General features: G+C 62.8%; 1 protein-coding gene across 1 annotated transcript; it reads left to right on the plus strand.

Moving 5' to 3' along the window:
* Nucleotides 1-301: 301 nt before the first annotated feature.
* Nucleotides 302-17137, plus strand: SLC5A5 (solute carrier family 5 member 5). The gene is made up of 15 exons (XM_075902755.1): nucleotides 302-913; nucleotides 3944-4009; nucleotides 4856-4907; nucleotides 5350-5417; nucleotides 5680-5834; nucleotides 6854-6994; nucleotides 8991-9120; nucleotides 9687-9775; nucleotides 12185-12297; nucleotides 12399-12469; nucleotides 13046-13132; nucleotides 13422-13627; nucleotides 14711-14814; nucleotides 15207-15322; nucleotides 15674-17137. Exons 1-15 carry the CDS (start codon nucleotides 560-562, stop codon nucleotides 15890-15892), a joined length of 1971 nt encoding a protein of 656 aa, XP_075758870.1. The 5' UTR covers nucleotides 302-559; the 3' UTR covers nucleotides 15893-17137.
* The last annotated feature ends 4495 nt before the right edge of the window (nucleotides 17138-21632 follow it).

The raw sequence follows: 21632 nt of genomic DNA on the forward strand, positions 1-21632 counted from the left end.
TCGACTTGCCGGGCGCAGGGTGGGACAAGGTTCTGAACAGACCAGACAGGCACCTTTTTGGGTTTTGATCCACCTGCCGTCTTTCAATTTCTACCCACCCCTTGGAAAACCTGGAGGTTCTCGGACATTTCTGGGTGTAACCTATTTTGATTTTTTCCCCTCCCGGAAAGCACCCAGCCCAGATTTTGTTGGTGGGTTTGTTTGCTTCGAAAATATTTGTCCCCTCTCCAGCTTGACACGAGAAACAGAGCGTGTGCGCCCCGGGTCCAACCTGCGCGTGTCTGTCTCTGAAACCCTTTGATTCCAGGCGCGATTTGCTGTTTTGGTTGGTTGCAAGCGCTATTATCTGTTCCCCTCTCCCGTGGTGAAATCCACGTGGCTCGTCGGAGGGGGTTTTCGGCAGCCTTGTGTCCCCCCGTCGGGTGTTTATTTCTGCCCTGTCTTTCGACCGGGGCGCGAGGCACTTTCCAAAGCTCTGCTCTGCGAGCGGAGCTGGCAGCTGGTTCTGGTGGGCCAGACGGGGGGAGCCCAGGGTCCGGTGACGTCCCAGGCGGGCAGCATGGAGGTGTTCGTGCCGCAGATGCTCACCTTCAGCCTCTGGGACTACGGCGTGTTCGGCCTCATGCTGCTGATCTCCACGAGCATCGGGCTCTTCTACGCCCTCGCCAAAGGCGGGCAGAAGACCAGCGAGGACTTCTTCACCGGGGGGCGGCAGATGTCGGCCGTGCCCGTAGGGCTCTCGCTCTCTGCCAGCTTCATGTCGGCCATCCAGGTGCTGGGCGTGCCCGCCGAGGCCTATCGCTACGGCCTCAAGTTCCTGTGGATGTGCCTGGGCCAGCTGCTCAACACCCTGCTGACGGCCTACCTCTTCCTGCCCGTCTTCTACCGCCTGGGGCTGACCAGCACCTACGAGGTGAGGGCGCCCGCAGGGCCTGGGCGGAGGGGGGGTCCTAGGAAAAACCCTGGGGGGGTTTCTTCAGGCTCCTGCTCGGGGCTGTGAGTTTGAGGGGGTGTTGGGGTTGGCGGGGGCGCTTATGGGAGCAGCAGGAGTGGGGCAGCCTTCCCCACGGGTGAACCCCCAGCCCCCGGCTCTGCCAGCTCTGGGCTCCCCCCAGCCCAGCCGGGCTCCTCCCTCCCGACCCCCAGCCCCCCGGCTCTCCCAGCTCTGAGCTGGTGCCCCCCAGCCCTGGCCTGTAGCCCCCCGGCTCTGGGCTCCCCCTAGCCCAGCCAGGCTCCTCCCTCCCGACCTCCAGCCCCCCGGCTCTCCCAGCTCTGGGCTGGTGCCCCCCAGCCCTGGCCTGTAGCCCTCCGGCTCTGCCAGCTCTGGGCTCCCCCCAGCCCAGCCGAGCCCCTCCCTCCCGACCCCCAGCCCCCCGGCTCTCCCAGCTCTGAGCTGGTGCCCCCCAGCCCTGGCCTGTAGCCCCCCAGCTCTGGGCTCCCCCTAGCCCTGCCGGTGCCCCTCCCTCCTGACCCACAGCCCCCCGGCTTTCCCAGCTCTGGGCTGGTGCCCCCCAGCCCTGGCCTGTAGCCCTCCGGCTCTGCCAGCTCTGGGCTCCCCCCAGCCCAGCCGGGCTCCTCCCTCCTGACCCCCAGCCCCCCGGCTCTGCCAGCTCTGGGCTCCCCCCAGCCCTGCTGGTACCCCTCAGTCCCCACCTGCAGCCCCCCGGTTCTGGGTTCCCCCCAGCCCTGCCAGTGCCCCTCCCTCCCTCCCTCCTGACCCCCGACCCCCAACCCTCGAGGTGCTGAGTGGGGAGGGTCAGGAACGGCCCAGCTCTCTGCTGGCCAGGCAGAGTCTTATCACTAACAAACACCAGGGATAAGAGGAGCGGATCAAGTCCCTGGCCCTAGACCTGGGGGGCAGAGGAGGGATGGTCCGAGGGGCCCCCTGGGATCCTGCCGTCCCCCTGCTCCGCTGGCGCGACTCAGGAGGCCTGGGTTCCGTTCCCGGCTGGGGGCGGACGGGCTTAGAACCGGGGACTCGGAGACTGGGGGTGCCGAGCGCCCGGCCTGGATTCCTGGCCCTGCTGGGATCGCAGGCACATGCCAGGGCTCCCCGCCCGGCTTCCAGACCCGCGGGGGCAGACTCTGCTCCGGGCCAGGAGCAGGGGCGCTGAGACGCTGCTCCCGGGAGATTCCCCGCTCGGATCCGCAGAGGGGCCAGCGCGCCGTGGGCTGCCCCTCTTGGACTGATCGGTCCGGGGGGGAGGGGTCCCAATCAGAGCCCCAGAGCCAAAACCGGGTCTTTCCCCGGGTGGCCCCCGTGGGCCCTGCTCCACCTCCGAGGCCTTCACCGGGGACTCAGGGCGCTCGTAGGCCGGCGGGAGGGGAGCCGCAGGGGGTTCCCCGTCCAGGAAGCCCCTGGTGCCAAGGCAGAAAGAGCCCCGGTCACCGCACATCCCACGGGGCCCCCAAACTCCAGCTCTTGGTCAGGGTGTGGGGGAGTGAAGTGGGAACCCCCAGGAGGGGCTGGGGCGCTGCAAAGCATTCTGGGAAGCAGCCCACACCCCCTCTGCCTGCCCCCTCGTCTGGGGGGCTCGGAGCTGGGCCTTCGCTGCCCCGCTCGGGGTCACGGCCGGTCTGCACTGCTGCCTGGGGCCCGTTGAGGCCTCTTCTCCGAGGGCGGCCCCCATTCGCCACCCCCCCAAGCCTCGACGCTCGCCCACGCCGGAGCCTCTCTCAGGTCCTGGCTGCTCCACGCCCCCCGGGCTTTGGAGAACAGCCCGGGCGACGGAGCCCTCCGGAGGAGGCAGCCCGGGCGGCTCAGTGCTCCGGGAGCTTGATTCCGCAGCAGGTTCCCTGCTCAGACGGCGCCTGGGTGCTCAGCCCTTCCAGGCCGGGTCCCCCGGCACCGCAGGCCCTGCTGGCCAAGCGCCCGGGCCAGGGCCCCACGGTGGAGCCCGGCTCTCGCTGGCTCGCTGGAGCGTGGGCCGGGCCCTGCGGTGGCTGCGTCGCCAAGTGGCGTTAGCCGTGCGGAAGGCACTAGTGAGCCGTGCAATGACGTGCGAGGAGGGGAGCTAGTGCCGCTGCAGGGGGGGCCGGTCTGGGTGGAATCCGGGTTTCCAGGCTATTCCAGGAGCTGGAAGGGCGGCCTCGTGGTTCAGATGCTGGCTGGGGACTGGAGAGAGCTGGGAAGCTCCTGGCTCTGCCGCGAACCTGCGGCCCTGCACCGTGCCTCAGTTTCCCCTCTGTCCAATGAGGCATCCCCGGCTGGATCGCGTGACGCTCGGCTCCCTAGTCAGGAGCAGGCGAGCACCTCAGGGCCGGGACTGGAAAGCTGTCGGCCCCGGGGGCGTCCTCCCCGAACGGCCAAGGGATTGAGGTGCCCGATGGCCAGTAAAGCCAATGGGAGTTAGGAGCTGAATCCCACCCTTGGCCGTTAGCCGAGGGGCCAGATCGGCCCAGCTTGGAGGGATTCTCTCCCCGGCTTGGGACGCTCAAGAGCAACGTTTCCTTCAGACACCCCACGTGCTCCCCACAGCGCCCGGGCCCCCAGCCCCGTCCCCTGGCTGGTCTGGACCCGAGCCCCAGAGCCGCCAGTGCTAATCTCATCGGAGGGGTCGAGTGGTTTGAACTCTGCCCCCTTTGACTGTGTCCCCCTCCAAACCCAGCCCAGGGGAGGGGCCCAGGCAGGGTGGGGGAGCCGAGAGGGCTGCCCTTCTGCACCCTGGCTATGGGGGGTGCCCCGATGGGCCCGGACAAACCGCCACAAAGCAAGGAAAGGGGCGAGACTGAGCCCCCTGCGGACTGAACTCGGGGGGCTCCTGTCCCGGCCGGGCTCTGCTGGGGGCGGGCAGATGAGGCTGGGGCTGCCCGGGGTGCGTAGCCGCCCCTTGAATATTCCAGTGCCCCAGAGGAGCAGGGCCCCCTCCCATGGAGGAGACGGGCAAAGGGGTCGGAGGCTCCTGTACATCACACACGCCCCCCTCCCCCATCTCTCTTGCAGTACCTGGAGATGAGATTCAGCAAGAAAGTTCGTCTGTGCGGGACCATCCAGTACATCATCGCCACGGTGCGTGGGCCGGGGGCTGGCCGGGCGGGGGCGGGGCTGCAGGGTGGGGACTGGGGATGGGGGAGGCTGGGGAGGGTGGGGATTGGGCATAAGGCTGGACAGGGCAGGTGGTGTGTCTGGTGGTGGGGCTGGGGGCTGGCTGGGGGGACGTGTCCAGGGGTGGGGATGGGGGCTGGCTGGGGAGGGTGGCGTGTCCGGGGGTGGGGATGGGGGCTGGCTGGGGTGGGTGGCGTGTCCGGGGGTGGGGGTGGGGGCTGGCCGGGGGGACGTGTCTAGGGCTGGGGGCTGGCTGGCTGGGGGGGGGCATGTCCAGGGGTGGGGATGTGGGCTGGCTGGGGGGGCGTATCTGGGGGTGGGGATGAGGACTGGCTGGGGCGGGTGGCGTGTCCAGGGGTGGGGATGTGGGCTGGCTGGGGTGGGTGGTGTGTCTGGGGGTGGGGATGGGGGCTGGCTGGGGCGGGTGGCGTGTCCAGGGATGGGGATGGGGGCTGGCTGGGGAGGGTGGCGTGTCCAGGGATGGGGATGGGGGCTGGCTGGGGAGGGTGGCGTGTCCAGGGATGGGGATGGGGGCTGGCTGGGGCGGGTGGCGTGTCCAGGGATGGGGATGGGGGCTGGCTGGGGAGGGTGGCGTGTCCAGGGGTGGGGATGTGGGCTGGCTGGGGTGGGTGGTGTGTCTGGGGGTGGGGATGGGGGCTGGCTGGGGCGGGTGGCGTGTCTGGGGGTGGGGTTGGGGGCTGGCTGGGGGGACGTGTCCAGGGGTGGAGATGGGGGATGTCTGAGGGTGGCATGTCCGGGGGTGTCTGACGGGGGGGCCCTGCGCTCACACCGACGGTTGTCCCTCTGCAGATGCTGTACACGGGGATCGTCATCTATGCCCCTGCGCTGATCCTCAACCAAGGTCCGTCCTGGCCCCACCCTCGCGCCTCCCTCTCCCTAGGGCGGCCGGGGCCAAGCTGGCAGGGGAACTGGCCGGCGTTCCGTGCCTGTTACCCTAAGGCCGGCCCCCAGGCGCTGCCCCACGGCTCCTGCTCCTTGCAGCTCACAAGCCACGTGCTGCTTCTGCGGCTGCAGCCATTTCCAGGGGCTCTGTCCGCCCCCCAACTGCTATGGCCGCGGCGCAGCATCTGGGGCTCTGATTGACACCGGCTGGGATCCGCCCAGGGCCTCTCGGGTGCGCGGTTCCAGTCCCCCCGGGTGCCTGATGGGCGAGGCCGGGCGCTCTGGCCCTAACGCCCTGCTAGTCGGGGTTGGGGATTCGGGGCTCTGTGCCAGGCCGTCTCCCCGCTCCAGCCGGTCCAGTTTACATCTCCCCTCACTGACTGGCTCCTGCTTTGCTTTAGTGACCGGGCTGGATATCTGGGCATCTCTCCTCTCCACCGGCGCCATCTGCACCTTCTACACCACCATAGTGAGTACCCGCCCGCCCCCTGCTGCTGGCAGGTGCCCTGTGGGTCTCTTCCCTGGCAGGCCACCCCAGCACTGATGGGGGGCTCGTGGGCCGTGTCCCTGCTCAGCTGGGGACCGGCTGGCGCGTGGGGCCGGGCCCCCAGGCGGGTGGAACAAGGCCGTTCCATTGCTGGCGCTAGAGCTGTGCAGCTTTGCTCCAGCCCGGGCACTGGGCGGTCACTGTGGCTGCTCGGGGCGCTGACTTGGCTCGTCTCCCTCGGCAGGGCGGGATGAAGGCCGTCATCTGGACCGACGTCTTCCAGGTGCTGGTGATGCTCTCCGGCTTCATCGCCATCTTGATCCAGGGGACGCTGCTGCTGGGCAGCCCCAGCACCGTCCTGGAGATCGCCGCCAACCACTCCAGGGTCAACCTGGCCGAGTAGGTGCCCTGCCCAGCACGGGCCTTTCGCACCACAAATCCACCAACCCTGCGCGGCCAGGTCCCACAGCTGGGAAAAGACCCCAGGAATCCTGACTCCCAGCTCCCCCACCAATGAACCCACTGGGTCCCTCTCCTCTCCCACAGCTGGGAAGGAATCACAGAAGGGCGATGAACTAGACGGGGACTTTTCAGCTTAGACAAGAGGAGACGAAGCGGGGGTGGGATCGAGGGCTATAAAATCAGGATGGGTGTGGAGAAAGGGAATAAGGAAAAGTTCTTGACTTGTTCCCATCCCATCAGAACTAGGGGTCACCCGATGACATGAACAGGGAGCTGGTTTCAATCAAACCAAAGGACGTTTTTCTTCACGCAGCGCATGGGTAACCTGTGGAACTCCTCGCCAGAGGATGTGGGGAAGGCCAGGACTTTAGCAGGGTTGGAAAGGAGCTAGATAGATTCATGGAGGTTGGGTCCATCTATGGCTATTAGCCAGGAGGGGTAGGGAAGGTGTTTTTAGCTTCTTTGTCAGAGGCTGGGAATGGGCGACAGAGGAGGGATCACTTGATGGTTCCCTGTTCTGCTCACTCCCTCTGGGGCACCTGGCATAGGCTGCTGGCGGCAGACAGGACACTGGGCTCGACGGCCATTCTGGCCCCATGCGCTAACCACTAGACTCCCCTGTCAAACCCACGAGTCCTGATGTCTTTGCTAAGCCGGGCTGCCGGCTGCCCCAGGGTGTTCCCCAGCCAGTCTCGATTTCTAATGGGGTGATTCTCCAGGCCAGCACTCTGTGTCCTGGGGCCCTGTGATACCCCCAGTGACCTCCTGGCTATTCCTGGTGCCAGGACAGCTCTGAAAAGCCTCCCCCTCTTCCTGGGGTGGAAGGTGGCATTCCCAAAACGGGGGTCTGGGCCCCCCAAGCCTGCCCACTTATGGGGCTGGGTAAATAGTCTGTGTTGGAAGGTTCCCCCGCCGTGGGGCTGGCTCATCTGTGTCTCGCCCTCTCCTGCCTGCAGCTTCGACCCGGACCCCCGGAGTCGTTACACCTTCTGGACTTTCACCTTTGGGGGCACCTTGGTGTGGCTCTCCATGTACGGCGTGAACCAGGCCCAGGTCCAGCGCTACGTGGCTTGCAAGACGGAGCGTGAGGCAAAGCTGTGAGTGCCCCCTCTCCTCCCCGCGGCCTGCTGGGGGAAGGGAAACTGAGGCAGGGTCCCCCTTCCTTGGGAAGGGAGCGCCCAGCGGCTGGGGGCAGCTCGGCACAGCAGGATGGAGGAAGGGGGGCCCAGGGATGACAGGCTGTGCCAGAGACTGAGGGGTCATTATCCAGCATGCGGACGGAGGGAGGTTGCTGTGGGTCTGGGCTGGCAGGGGAGGGTGCAGGCGGCAAAGAGAGGCCTTCGTCCTTCCTATGCTGGGTATCTCTAATGCCAACCCGCCGGCTGTCACGCACCTTCCCCCCTCCTCCTGTCTGAGTCTATAGACGCAAGCCATGTGCCATCAGATGCCGATAACCCTCCCCTGACTCCGATAATGGCCGGGGGAGACTGTAGCTGCCCCACCTGGCTGGCCGTGCCAAAGTTGGGAGCTGCCCACACGTACGGCAGGGGCTTATCAGTGGCTGAGGTGGTGCCAGTGTTGTGCAAGGGCAGAAAGATCCCCGCGCTTAAAGCACTTGGCCTCGCTGATATCTCGCAGCAGGGAGTTCCAAAGGCCATTGTAGTGAAGGATGAAATGTGACCAGGGGTCCTAGCTGGCATGGGGTGGGGCATCGGAACGATGTCCCCTCTCATTTTTTCCATCCATGTGTGGATTTTTCCCCCTCCATGTGCGGAATACATTTTGTGATGTGCACGGAGGCGCGGTTGAATGTGCACCACAAGGAAATAACACCAGCCCAATGGTGGGCGCTCTGCTAATCGGCTGGGTGGCACTAGACTCTCTCTAGAAGCTCGCCCGGCTTCCAGGGATCTCTGCTCTGGAGCCATGTGGGTGATGGGTCCCCATCTGCCCAGGGCTCAGATTTGCACGGCACGGGGTGGGATCGGGGGAAAGGGGCGAGGTTGTCGGGGGTCCAAGAGGGGAGCTGGGGGGGGGGGGTCACGAAGGGGAAAGTGTCCAAGCTAACCATGGGACGGGAAAGGGTTCAAACCAAGAGGGGATTTGCCCCCCTGGAGCAGGGGGGTCAATAGTTTTTGCAGGGGGGGGGGCACTTCATGCCTTTTGGGAGGTAGTCACAGGCCGGCTCCACCCTGGAAGGGGCGGGGCCTGGGGCATAAGGGGGCGGGGCTGGGGACGAGCCTCCCTCCAGAGTTGTCTGGGGCCAGAGGCGTGGAAGGAAAAACGCAGCAGAGGGTTCATGGCTCCCGACCCCACTGCTACCCCCCGGGGTTGCTGCAGCTATTTCAAAGGCTCTTGGCTCCGGCCCCTGGGAGCCGCTGAAACAGGATCCTGCTGCCTGAGCCACCGCCTGGAAATTGGGGGCAAGGCAGCAGGATAGAACTAGAAAGCGGCCAGCTGCTGTCGATGGGCCGGATCCGGCCCCAGGGCCGCAACTTGCCCTGCCCTGTGCCGGAGGGTTGGGGGAAGGGGTGTGGAGTTGCCCAGTGGGCCATATCCTCTGGGATTGTCCCCTGCTCTGCGTGGGAGCAGCCTGGGGGCTCTGCCCAGTGTGGAGAGGGGAGGGGCCGGGCTCTGCTCAGGGGTCGGACCCCTGCCCTCGAGGTGGGGCTGGGTTTGGAGAGAGTAAGCAGGGCCCAGCACTGAGGGCCAGGGAGGATACAGGCCTGGAGCCTGGCTCCCAGAGGGGCTAAGTCCCTGGCGTGCTCATGGCTTTGGCTGGTGGAGGGGCGCTGTGCCCCACAGCAGATCAGGCCTGGGAGGTCTCCAAGGGACTAGCCCCCAAAGCAGGAGGCTCGGTCTGACGGTGCTGGCAGCTTGTACATAGGAACCGCTGAGAGTTAGGCACCCAAGTCCCATTGCAAGGAGGCAGCTCTGGCCCCGCTTGTGGGGCGTTTGCCCCGTCTCTGCTGCAGGGGGAGAAACACAGGCCCTGCCCCGGGCCAGGGGAGGGGAGGGCAGAGCTGGCTCCCGGCCGGCCGGCTCTGCGCAGTGTTGGCTCTGTGCCGAGGCATGATCTCTGCGTGTTCGCAGGGCGCTGCTGGTCAACCAAGTGGGCCTCTTCTTCATCGTCTCCAGCGCAGTGGGCTGCGGCATCGTCATGTTTGCGCTCTACAAGGACTGCGACCCGCTCCTGGCCGGATACATCTCCGCCCCCGACCAGGTACCCCCGGCCCGCCTGGCCTCCGTCCAGGGACCCTGCTCTGGTAAACCCGGAGCTGTCTGAGCAGCCAGGGGGAACCGCCTGAGTCCAGGAGCTCCGGGCAAGAGGCCAGACGGAGGGCGTCTGACGTGGCCTCGTGGCTCATTAAGTCTTGAGAGGCTGTGAGCCGAGCACAGGGCCGGCCGGCTGGATGCCTGGGTTCCTTCCCCGGTTCTGGGAGGGGGCCCTTCCCTCGGGGTTGGAGCGTAGGGGAACAGGCCTCCCTGGGTTCTACGCCTGGATCTGGTTGCTCGAGCCAGGATGGGACCCGTCCCCCTTTCCGTGCCTCAGTTTCCCCATCTCTCCAGCAGTGCCGATGCTTTGCAAAGCGCTCCCAGGCCCTGGGAAGGAAGCTGCCTCACCCAAGGTTCAAGATTAGGCTGTGAACCCGCTTCTCTGGGGGGTTGTTTTTTGGGGAGGGGGCTTTCCTTGCCTCTGCCCCCCAGCCCTTGTTAGAAGAGCGGGGGTTAGCTGCCCTCTCTCCCCTGCCTCTGACACCTCCGTAACGTGGCCATCTCCCCCTGCAGTACATGCCCTACCTGGTCCTGGACATCTTTGAGAAGTACCCGGGCGTACCCGGCCTCTTCCTGGCCTGTGCCTACAGCGGAACCCTCAGGTAAGGGGCTGAGCATGGCCCCCCCAGCTGGGGGGCAGCCGTGACCAGGGGAGCCAGCGGAGGTCACTCAGTGAGGAAGAACTCAAAGAAGGGGGCAGCGGGGGGTTATTCCTACACTTCGATTTACCCAGTCAGCCCCAACCAGCCTCCCCGGCCATTGCAGGCTTCCGATCTTACCCCGAAAACATGCTTACAGCCGCTTCTTATTAGCAAACTAAAATGTCTTACAAAAAGAAGCGGGAGAGGATCTTGCTTACATACACACCGGGCCGAGAAGGGGCCTGAGATTAGATTCCTGGCTGAGAGGGTGAGCCGTGACTTGCAGAGGGCTTGCAGAATTTCGACCCTGGGAACAGACGAATATTCAGTAGGGTCCCCTGCACCAAACCATAAGCAGATCTGAGTCGGCAGGACCCTCCGCACCCAATGGATTTCTGATACATCTGGCAGCCTCTTGACCCTATAGTTCAAACCAAAGGCTTTTGGTGTAACCTTCTGTTTTCCAAACATCATTGTAATTAACACGAAGTAGTTAATCCGCTAAACATCTCAGAAAGGCAGCCAGGTTAGTCTAACTTTAAAAACAACGAATAATCCTGTGGCCCCTTAGAGCTTGTCTACGCGACCAGCCCGTGATTTCGAAATAAGAGGCTGGTTATTTTGAAATAATAACTCCTGCTTTCCTTGGGGAATAAGCTTATTTCAAAAGAGTTATTTGGGGAGTTTTTATTTCAAAATAAGTTATTGGGAAATGATTTCCCAGTGTAGACATGAGAGATGAGCAAAAAAAAAAAAAGGCTTATGAGCTTTTGTGAGTAAATTTCCACTTCCTCAGATGAGTTGGAGTAGAAATGACCAAATCCAAGAGATATACCCCAGCAAAAGCAGTTACCTGTCAATGGTAGGATCCGTGTTAATGGAGCTAATTAACTGGGCTGGGTGTGTCCCATCTACAGCGTTGGATGTGAAAATGCGAAGGGTAAAAGCAGGGGAAATTGGCTTTGTAGTGCGTCAGTCACATCCTATCTTTATTCAAGCCAGTGTCAAATTTGAAAATGAATTGCAGTTCAGGAGTCTCTCTGTGTGATTGCAGCTTCCCATTGTTGCGGGGTAGCCGGGGTTCCCCCGATCCTGCACCCCTGTAGCAGCCAGAACAGTCTTCACCAGCCAGCAGAATAGAGAGGGGTTTATTGATTTTCCAGAATACAGCCCAGAATACAGATGTGAGGTGGCAATAGGAGGGGGTCTAGGATGCCCCAGACCCCTTAAGGCAGGGTGCCTGAGGCCCTAGTCTCCAAGCCCCCTCCCTAGGTGTCTCCATCATGTTTCCAGCCCCAGACTAACTCTTCCCCCGAACACTCACTTCCTTAGTTCCCTTTCTGCCCCGGCAGCCCCCCACTACGGGTCCTACCATTGGCAGGTATCTGCTTCTGCTGGGATATATCTCTTGGTTTCTGTTATTTCCTGTCCAGCTCATCTGAGGAAGTGGGTTTTATCCACAAAAGCTCATAGAATCATCGATGCTCCCGTCTATTTTTGTTAGTCTCTGAGGACAGGACGTTGCTCTCGGTTTTCATGTGGCCTGCAGACGCTTCGCCCTTTCTGCTCACGGGTCTGACCTGGCATGTGATTTACTTGCCGTTCTATAACAGCGGTAGCCGCCCCGGCGTTTAGGGTCATATTAGAATCCGCTCACGCCACAGCGGCTCTGGGCTCCGTTTGGGGGCCCAGCTAAACGCACCCCACTCCCCTTTGTTGCTCTGTGGCTCTGTGCTGGCTCTGGGGTGGGGCTCGCCAGCTCCTTGTGTGGGACAGGAAGTGAGGAGGAGGGTCGGTGGGCCCGGCTGCTGTCGAAAGGGCAGTTCTGGGTGCAGGCTGCGCCGGGTACGGCGGGCGTGGGGGTGGGCACTGACTCCAAGGGGGGCAGCGTCTTCTACCGAGCCACCCCCGACTCCGTGCGGTGCAGCGTGCTCCGCCTGCAGCTCCCCCTGGTGGTCGTGCAATTATCACCCGGCCCCACCCCCTTTGCCACTGGAGGGTGACGGTGACGGTGCCCAGGCGCGCATGACTCCCCTGGGCTCATAAGAACATGAGAACGGCCAGCCTGGGTCAGACCAAAGGCCCATCCAGCCCAGTGTCCTGTCTGCCCACAGTGGCCAATGCCAGGAGCCCTGGAGGGAGTGAACAGAACAGGTGCTAATCAAGCCATCTCTCTCCTGCCATCCATCTCCACCCTCCGACACACAGAGGCCAGAGACACCCTTCCTTACCCATCCTGGCTAATAGCCATTAATGGACTTAACCTCCATGAATCTATCTAGTTCTCTTTTAAACCCTGTTATGGTCCTAGCCTCGCAACCTCCTCAGGCAAGGAGTTCCACAGGTTGACGGTGCCCCCTCTCTCCCCAGCACGGCATCCACCAGCATCAACGCCATGGCAGCCGTCACCGTGGAAGACCTGGTCAAGCCCCACCTGCCCTCCCTGTCAGTGCGGAAACTCACCCTCATCTCCAAGGGGCTCTGTAAGTCCGGGGCTGGTGGGGGAGGTGGGATCCTTATGTTTGGCTGCCTGGCCCATGTGGCTGCTCCCCCAGGCTGAGGCTGCTTTTTCTCCATTCCTCAGCGTTGATCTACGGCACCTCGTGCATCACCGTGGCGGCCCTGTCGTCTCTGCTGGGGGGTGGTGTGCTGCAGGTAAGCTTCCCCCCACCCCAGCCAGACGGAGACACGCTCAAGGTTCTGGCCCGACTTTCTGGCCTGGCCTGTGGGCGTGGGAGCAATGTTCCCTCTAATTGTTTCCATGCATGTGCGGAATAAATTTTGTTATGTGCACTGAGACATGTGTGGATGTGCACTACCATAGAAACACATGCTACCGGCTGTGGGCAATGTTGATTTGAATTTGTTTTTCCATGCATGTGTGGAATAATTTTTGTTCTGTGCTACAAGGCAACTGTGGATGTGCACTACCCATATAAACACATACTACCAGCTGTGGGCAATGTTCCCTCTAATTTTTTTTTCATGAGTGTGCGGAATAATTTTTGTTCCGTGCACCAACGCATGTGCAGATGTGCACCACCAGTAGAAACATGCTGCTGGCTGTGGGCAGCTGAGGACCCCCTTTTGGTCTTGCATGAACATGGCCCTTCTCCCCCGAAAGCCCTGCTTGGTCAGAAACGCTGGCTTTCATGTAAGAACAAACGTGTAGCCGGGAAACTCTGGATTTGGCTTGCTTGGTCCCATCTCCCCCCGTCTCAATCTCTGCAGGGTTCCTTCACCGTCATGGGCGTGATCAGTGGGCCTCTGCTCGGAGCCTTCATCCTTGGGATGTTCGTACCCGCCTGCAACACGGCCGTAAGTCCCTGCTGCGGGGACGGGGGGCTGCCTGGGTGCCTTGGAAGTGGGGGGCTGGCGCTCGGATCGGCCTGTCTCTGGGGCAGAGCGAGCAGGTGGCCGGGTGCTGTATGGGGCGCGTTGGCTGCCAGCCGCTAGACGGGTTGCGCCCAAGAGACGTGGAAGGCACCTAGGTATCAGGCACCCGACCGTGCGCATGGAGGTGCCCAAGACCCAGGAGGCGGCGGGGGGCCGGGCCACGTCACTTACCCAGGCTCTGGCTGACTCCTCCTTTCGTTTCTGCTCCCAGGGGGTTTTTGCAGGCTTAGGGGCTGGTTTCGTCCTCTCCTTCTGGGTGGCCGTGGGGGGCACGATCTACCCCCCCAGCGAGGCCACCATGGGGGTGCTACCCTCCTACGGAGTCCTGTGCCCGCTCTACAACGCGAGCGAGGGGACCAACGGCACCATCGTCCTGGGGCCCCTGCCGCCGCGGAACATCTCTGCCCCCCTGGAAAGGTCAGGCTCGGACGGAGTCAGCGGAGCCGGCAGGGGATGGACAAAGGGCTGCGTCTCCCTGGTGCAGAGGGAATTTCTGGGTCCGCGCCTGGTTGTCCCTGGGCCAGCCAGCTGGGGACCTGACCCCTTTAAGGTGGCCGGTGGGTGGGCCATTCGCTCCCCCAGGTTTTGTCCTGAGCATGGGGGCACCCCCCTGCCGTATTCCGAGAGGTGCCATGGGGTGTGGGCAGGCAGCTGCGATGGGGGGCTTCTGCCGCCTTGGAGGGCTCTGCTCCAGCGCCGGAGGAGGCAGGGGCAAACACCCGACCACATACGGGACGCGGATTTCTCCTCTCGCAAACTCCCTCCAATGGGCCGCCCCGAGGCTGTCGTGGGAGGACCCACCGAGCCCAGGCGGGTTGGGCTCCTGGCGCAAGGCTCAGCCGTCAGCCCCGTCCCAAAAACATTCCCGTCTTCCAGCCTGGAGGTCGCCGAGGGCTGAGCCGGGGCTCAGGCTGGGGAAGGCGGGGTAACCACCATACTCAGGAATTCTTCATAAGAACATCAGAACAGCCAGACGGGGTCAGACCAAAGGTCCATCCAGCCCAGTGGCCTGTCTGCCCACAGCGACCAATGCCCCAGAAGGAGTGAACACAACAGGGAATCCTCACATGATCCCTCCCCTGTCACCCATTTCCAGACAAACAGAGGCCGGGGACACCATCCCTACCCATCCTGGCTAATAGCCATCGATGGACCCAACCTCCGTGAATCTATCTAGCTCTTTTTTGAACTCTGTTCAAGTCCTGGCCTTCACCTCATCCTCCAGCGAGGAGTTCCACAGGTTAACTGTGCGCTGAGTGAAGAAAAACGTCCTTTGGTTTGTTTTCAACCTGCGGCCTGTTCATGTCATTGGGTGACCCCTCGTTCTTGTATGGTGGGAATAAGTCAACAGCTTTTCCTTATTCACTTTTTCCACACTTCGCCTCGGCTAACCCCAGGGCCGGGCCCTCCCTTGGCCAGCCTGGATTTAGCCGGTCATGGATCCCGGCAGCCGACCAGGCATACTTTCCTCTACTCACCCTGCTGTCCCTCCCTTTGCAGGCCGGCTATTGCTGACGACTTCTATGCCATGTCCTACCTCTACTACGGGGCTCTGGGAACGCTGTCCACCGTGGTGGTGGGGGTGCTAATCAGTTGCCTGACAGGTAAGGCCAGTGGCGAGGGGCAAGGCAGGGAAGTCCTGTGACCACCCAGCCAGTGGGCAGGGGTGCCAGACCTCGGGCGGGCCCCTGGCATCCCAGGGAGCTTGAGACTGGGGAGAGGGCAGGCAAGAAGGGGGCTGCCCCCAGGCATGGAGAGAGCTAAAGGAACTTCTCCTGGAGGCTAGCGGCGTGTGGAGGCCCCTGGGGTACGGGAGGGGAGCACGCTCCTGAGATGAAACTGTGTGCCTCAGTTTCCCCATCCGTGACACGCTCCGGGGCCTGATCAGTGGGTGCCAGGGCTGGAGGGCGCCGGAGGTGGGCGAAGGGCTGGCGCAGGCCCTGCCCCTGTCAAGAGGGGGGACTTTGCCCATCTGCTTTTCCTTGTTTTTCGGTAGGTCCTACCAAGAGGAGCCAGATGCCCCGGGGGGTGCTCTGGTGGGACATTATGAAGCAGCCACCCACGTCGTCCCCAGAGGGCGGGAAGAGCCCCTATGAAGACAGTCTGACCAAGGTAACCGGGTCAGGGCGGGCAGGAAGTTTCCTTGACGCTGCTCCCTGGATTTCTGACGGCCCAGTTCACAGCATGGCAGCTGGCGGGGCATCTCTGGGCAAAACGGTGCTTCGGCGCAAGGCAGGGACCCTCCCCTGGCCTGCCTCTGCCCTGGGGCGTCACCAGGGTCACTTCCTGGGGCTTTTGCAGGGTCTCGGGGAGCTGAGAGGTGCCTCCCGTCTGGGGAGCCGCCGGGGGCTGGGCTGCGCACGTTGCTCGTGGCACGTGGCACGGCCAGGCAGGAGGCTCACACGAGGCGGGGAGGGTCCGGTGTCAGCCCCTGCGCCAGCCCCATCTCCGGTCTCCCCCCAGGACTCGGAGGACTCCCCGGAGCTGCAGAAGAAGCCCTGTAGCTCGTCCACGTTCCTGCTGGCGGGGCTCGCGGGCAGCGAGGAGGCCGACCGGGCGCTGCTGGCGAAGCAGGCGGAAGCGGCCGCCCCCGGCTCGCGGTGGAACTCCGAGGAGTTCCTCTGGCTCTGCCCCCCCACCGACACCAGCTGCTGCCACCCGCTGCTAGAGACCAAGGTCTAGGGCTGGGCAGCGCCATGGGGCCGAGCCTCCAGCAGGCTGGTACTGCTGAGCTCCGACCCAGAGGGGAGGTCGCTGGGTTCGACCGACCACGATCGCCGCAGAGCCGGCCGGGGGTGCGGGAGATGAATCCAGCGAGGGAGCAAAGGACAGAGAAGCCCTGGGCTGGCCAAGCCCTTCCAAGCACCCCAGTGGGGAGTTTTCGCAGCAGGAGCAGATGGGCAGGCACAGCGCCCCCCACCCTGCCCTGGCCCCCTTTCGTGGGAGCCCGGGGCTCCGGCTGGTGCTGCAAAGGCTGCACCAAGTCAGTGGCAAGCTGCAGGCGCCAGGCTGGGCCGAGGAGGTTTGCACGGCAGGCGTCCTGCAGAGAGGCCTAGGGCTCGGACGGAGCAGGGCCTTGTCTAGAGCTGGCCAGCCCCTCCGCGCTAGCATAGCCCCAGCTGCTCGCTGATTTACTCCTATGGTGACGGATGGGGAAACTGAGGCAGGGAGCGGGCAAGGGGGCATGGCCGAGGCAGGTTGGAGAAGGGGCTGTGGAAGCACCCCAGGCCCTGTGCCCATCAGACGGGCCGCGCGCGCTGCCTCTGCTCCGAAAGGGATTGTAAAGGGCACACGAGATGTGCCCCCTGCTCCGTTCTGAATTCCTCCTAGAGCTGCCGGGGCAGGAGATCTGATAAACTCCAGCTAGGCCAGCCCCCACTAACTCTGCCTCCGGCCCGAGCCAGGACCTGCTGCTCTGCCCCTGGGCCCCACCGCGGCAGCAACCAGCCACGGAAGCCACCGGGCACGGGCATCACCTCAGTTTCACTGGAGCCGAGAATGGGGGGGGGGGGGGTGAGTCTGCGGTGGGGTGCACAGGTGGAGTCGGGTCTGCCTTCCCCTGGCCTCCGAGGCCAGTAATTAGGCCAGCAAACAGCCGCCAGCCCTCCGCCAGCCCAATTTCCAGCGTGGGCTGCGAGTTGAGTGCTCTCTGCAGCCAGGCCCGGCCTGGCGTTTTGAGGGAGCGTCTGGGGTTACCAGCGAGTCTCCGGGCACCCTGGGGCAGCGTGTCGGGCTGGCGGCCTGGCTTCGCCCTGCGCCCGAGGAAAGCTGCCTCTTGCAGAACTCCCCGGTGCCCGAAATGCTTTCTCGCCCCACACAGAGCGTCCCTGCTCCCCGCGTATCTTATCCGCCTGCCACCTATCTTATCGGGGGCACACAACGCCCGCAGACGGCAAACACCTTCCTCCAATAAAGATTGTGAGGAAACCAGCGTGTGTGATTTTCCGGGAAGGGAGGGGAGGGGGATTAAAAAACCAAAGGAGAGCTCAGTTTGAACAGTCCCGTGCCCTCCCGGGTGGGCCCAGATATCCTCCTGGGGGAAAGCTTGTGGCTGACCAGCCTGGATCAACGCCTCTGTGCCCTCCGGCTCTTCCCATTCAAGGGGCAAGAGCCAGCCCTTGCCACAAGCGAGACCAAAGAAACATCATTACCCCTATTTCAAAGCTGGGGAAACTGAGGCAGGCCTGGCACCCAACCGCCCGAGCGAGGAAGTGAATGGAGATCTTCCGCCCTTCTCGCTCCAGGTTTGTCCTGATGGGTCTGTTTAGGCCAAGGCCTCGCCTGCTCTCGCCCCCGTGGAAGTGTCTATCTTTGGGGGTGGGTGGGATTTTCCTGAGCCCCGTTAGAGAATAAACCAGGCTGGTCCCCCCGGAGCCCTCTCTGGGTCTCTCCTGGGCCACGCTGATGGCTCAGTGCTAATGCTCAATAAAGGGTAATTCCTCCCCTCTGGTTCTGTGAACCCTCTGCTGCCCTGGCTTTTAGCTAGGGCCCAGCCCCCTGCACCCCCACGGCTTGTGTTTCCCGGCCAGGGCCGAAGCAGAGGGCTTGCTAGGCGTGTGGCTCCGACCACGGGAGAGACGTCCTGGTGAGGTACCTAGGCAAGAGGTGTGGAGCTGCCCTTCTAGACAATGACCCCCGCACCAACAGACCATCCCAGCACTTTGCCCTCCTCGGCGGGTTCGTCCTGGCAGGGCCCCTGGGAGGCAGGCCGGTGTTCAGAGGGGGAAACTGAGGCCCAAAGATGATGCAAATTGTCCACAGACTCCTAAGCCCAGCAAGGAGTGGAAGCCAGCTCGCCGGGGCAGCGGAACCCCACGGTGCAGTCTTCGGCAGCTTGGAGCTGCACAGAAACAGAATGGCCAGAGGGCCACGTGTTATGGCTCCTCCCCCAATACGCCCCGCCCTCATAGGCCCCACCCCTGGTAAGTCCTGCCCTCATTGGCCCCGCCCCTAATAAGTCCCGCCCTCATAGCCCCCTCCCCTAATAAGTCCTGCCTTCATAGGCCCCACCCCTGGTAAGTCCCGCCCTCATAGGCCCCACCCTTCCTAAGTCCTGCCCGGATTGGCCCTGCCCCACTAAGTCCCACCCTCAGAGCCCCCTCCCCTAATAAGTCCCGCCCTCATAAACCCCACCCCCTAGCCCAGGATTAGCTGGGAAAGCGCTTACACCGGTGGCATTGATGTAAGCAGCTGAGCTGGGCTAAGGGACAAGGCCAAGGCTCTGCTCACCAGTGGCGTAACGGGACTTGTGCTGGGGATCTGGCCCAAGAGGGCTGGCCGCGCGCTCCCTTGGAGGGCTGCTGCCCTGGGGCACACGTGGGACCCATCTCGCTTCTCCACGCCCCCCCTCGGCGACACGGGGGGCAGTACCATCCAGCCCCAGCTGGGGTGTGGCAGCTGGCCCTTCTCGCCCCGAGCCTTGTCCATGCGCTTCAGGCCTCAAGCCTAGGCCGTGATGTGTCCTGGGGGGGCATTCGCTGGGACTCATGGGGCCTGTGAGGGGGCATCTGCCCCGCCCTGGCCCTTGAAGGGTAAAACCCAGCCCAGGGACAGGGCTGGAGCCAGCAGCTGGGGCAGGAATGAGCCAATGAGGGCCCGGCCCAGGGCAGTATCAATATAGGCTCCAGGCGGGGTGGACGCAGACTCTCTTGCTCCAGCTGGGGAGCCGGCGGGACCTGGCTGCCAGGGAAGCTGAGGGCAGGGCAGGGGAAAGGCAGGCAGAGCTCACTCCCAGTCCGCAGGGCCAGGCCTGAGCGCCCTAGGGAGGCTGCCAGGGCAGGAGAAGGCAGCAGATCCACACCCCTTGCCAACGCTGCGGCGCCATTTCAGCGGCAGCTTGCCCTGCAGGAAGCGGTTAGATGGCGACTGGATCACTGAGGCAAGGTGGGTATGAGTGGATGCGGGGTTCCCGGGGGGGGGGGCAGAGTGTGGGGCCCTGTGGCAGGGCAGTATCCCCAGGGGAGGACGCCGTGGTCTGGGAGGGATGTGGGTACACAAGGGCTATGTCTACACTGGCGGGTTGTTGCGCCAGAAGTATGCAAATGAGGCTAAGCATGGAATATCGCCGAGCCCCATTTGCATATCTAACGAGCCGCCATTTTTGCAGAAGAGGCTCTTGCGCTAGAAGGAATTGTCTACCTGGGTTTTTCTTGCGCAAGGAGGGGCCGGGTAGACAGCTCCTTCTAGCGCAAGAGCCTCTTCTGCAACAAGGGTGGCTCATTAGGTATGCAAATGAGGCTCGGCGATATTCCATGCTTAGCCTCATTTGCATACTTCTGGCGCAACAACCCGCCAGTGTAGACATAGCCAAGTGGTGGAGGATAACAGGTTTCGGCAGGTGAGACGCTGGACAAAAAGGGGGAGCTCTGGGGCTGAAGCAATAATTCCCAGGAGGCCAGCAGGAGGCGCTGTGGCCGTGACGCACACGGGGTTACATGGTCCTTCCCAGCCCCACCTGCCTTTCCTTTCGTCACCTGCCCCCCGAGAGTTGGGAGAAACTTTCCAGCCTGTAGATTCCAGCTGTCCCTGCCGTCAGGGAACCGAAACCACCACTGGAACAGGGGGAGCTGGGAGGGTGCCGCACAGTCGCAGCTAACGAGCTGGCTTGTGGGTAAAAGCGGCTTGGATGGGTGTTTCCCTGATCCCTCGTGCGAAGGGAAACCCAGCCGTGCGCTGTCACGAGAGCAACAGTGGCACAAAGGGGGAGAAGCTAGATGGGTCTCGTCTTAACCCCAGAACGACATTCTGGGTGTTACGGGGAGGAGGGAGAAAAACTCTTCTCCTTGGCGTCTGAGGACAGGACAAGCAGGAATGGGCTTAAACTGCAGCCAGGGAGGTTTAGGTTGGACATTAGGAAAAACTCCCTGTCAGGGTGGTTAAGGGCTGGGATAAATTGCCCAGGGAGGTTGTGGAATCTCCACTGGAGAGACTGAAGAGCAGGTTGGCTGGACATCTTTCAGGGATGCTCTAAACGGCGCTAGGTCCTGCCGGGAGGGCAGGGGACTGGACTCGATGACCCCTCGAGGTCCCTTCCGGTTCTAGTGTTCTAGGATTTTATGATTCCTCCAAGGGAGTCAGCGAGGGCTTTGCTGGCTGACCCAGATTTTTTTAATTGAACTGACATTGGCCAAGACCCTCTGTGGCTTCCAAGCAGCGCTAGGACCCCGCTCTCCACCCTGGGCCATGGGGTTGGCTCCGAGCTGACAGCTGGGAGGCCACATAGGCCCCGGGCAGCCTGGATTCAAACAGCCTTCTCTCCAGCCAGAACTTCCCTCAATCACACCAGTGATCTGTCACTGCCAGCAAGTGTCAGGCGACGGTTGCTGAAGCTGAGTAATCCACCAGCTCCTTTGTTGCCTAATGTCCGCACGGCCGCTTCCTCCTTCGCCTCGCCCCCTGGCTCCGCGCTCTGCATTACTTAAGGTGGGAAACCCCGCGCCCCACCGGGGGCCATGCCTTGATTTGCCCTTCTCACAGCAGGGGAACGCCGCCGCGATGCAAGGGCGGGGAGTCCAGCCCTGCTGAGCCTGGAGACGGCTTTGCATCCCGTGGCCGGGGGCGCTGACCCATGATTTCATTCCACCTGCCAGATAAGCGGGCGCTCAGAGAGCCGATTGGGACACGGGCACTGCCCAGCAGCGCTGGCAGACAAGCGGGGCGGGGTCTGTCCCTCTGGGAGCAACGGCAGCTCGGTTTAAATATGGGGGTTCTGCTGGCTCTGTGGCCCCTTGCAACGCCCCCGATGCCATCTGCTGAGCGCTGGCTGGGAACTGAAATGTGTCAGGGACGGTGGGTTTTGCAGCTGGCAGGGCAGGGGAAGCGGAGTCACAGGGAATGCGTGCCAGTGGTCTCAGGAATCTCTGACTGGGTTGAGCAACAGGTCGGACTTCCCTGGTCCAGCATCCTCGGGACCTGACTCCTCCCGGACGAAGGACCAGAGGTCATTTCTGGGCCCCCCTGCCATCATCTCCCCATACCTGGATGCCCTACTTGGCATCCCAGCTTAGCTGCATGTCGGGCTTCCTGGCCCCCCCACCCAGGACTCTCTGATCCTGGAATATCCGGTCAGGCTGGACCACGGATGTTGCCAGACCAGAGTCCCGGTTTATAGAGGTGCAACCGGTACTAGGGAAAAGCTCTACAGGGCCAAGAGATATGCCAGGCCTTTGGGCCGTCAGATGCAGGGCAGCTGCAGGAGGGAATAGCCCGGCATGGGGACTGCTCCGAGGAAATCAATATCAGAACGGTCTGGGAAGCAGACTTTTTTTTTTTTTTTTTTTTTTTTTTAATAAAAAGGGAAAGTCCAAGTTGGTTTGTGCCACAATGTTCGACAGGAATCGACTTCCTTGTTTAAGCATGTTAAACACCTTTTTATTGACGGAATGTTTTGGCTTCATTTCTTTAAAAAGGAATTCGTTCCGCA

Source organism: Pelodiscus sinensis, chromosome 19 (genome assembly GCF_049634645.1).
Source record: "Pelodiscus sinensis isolate JC-2024 chromosome 19, ASM4963464v1, whole genome shotgun sequence".
In the NCBI taxonomy this organism is placed as follows: domain Eukaryota; kingdom Metazoa; phylum Chordata; order Testudines; family Trionychidae; genus Pelodiscus; species Pelodiscus sinensis.

Bases quoted from the DNA above. Each gene is read 5' to 3' on its own strand.
- SLC5A5 (XM_075902755.1), top strand. From the start codon at position 560: ATGGAGGTGTTCGTGCCGCAGATGCTCACCTTCAGCCTCTGGGACTAC. The intron at 914-3,943 runs GTGAGGGCGCCC...TCTCTCTTGCAG, and splicing joins GGCTGACCAGCACCTACGAG to TACCTGGAGATGAGATTCAG. The intron at 5,835-6,853 runs GTAGGTGCCCTG...TCCTGCCTGCAG, and splicing joins TCCAGGGTCAACCTGGCCGA to CTTCGACCCGGACCCCCGGA.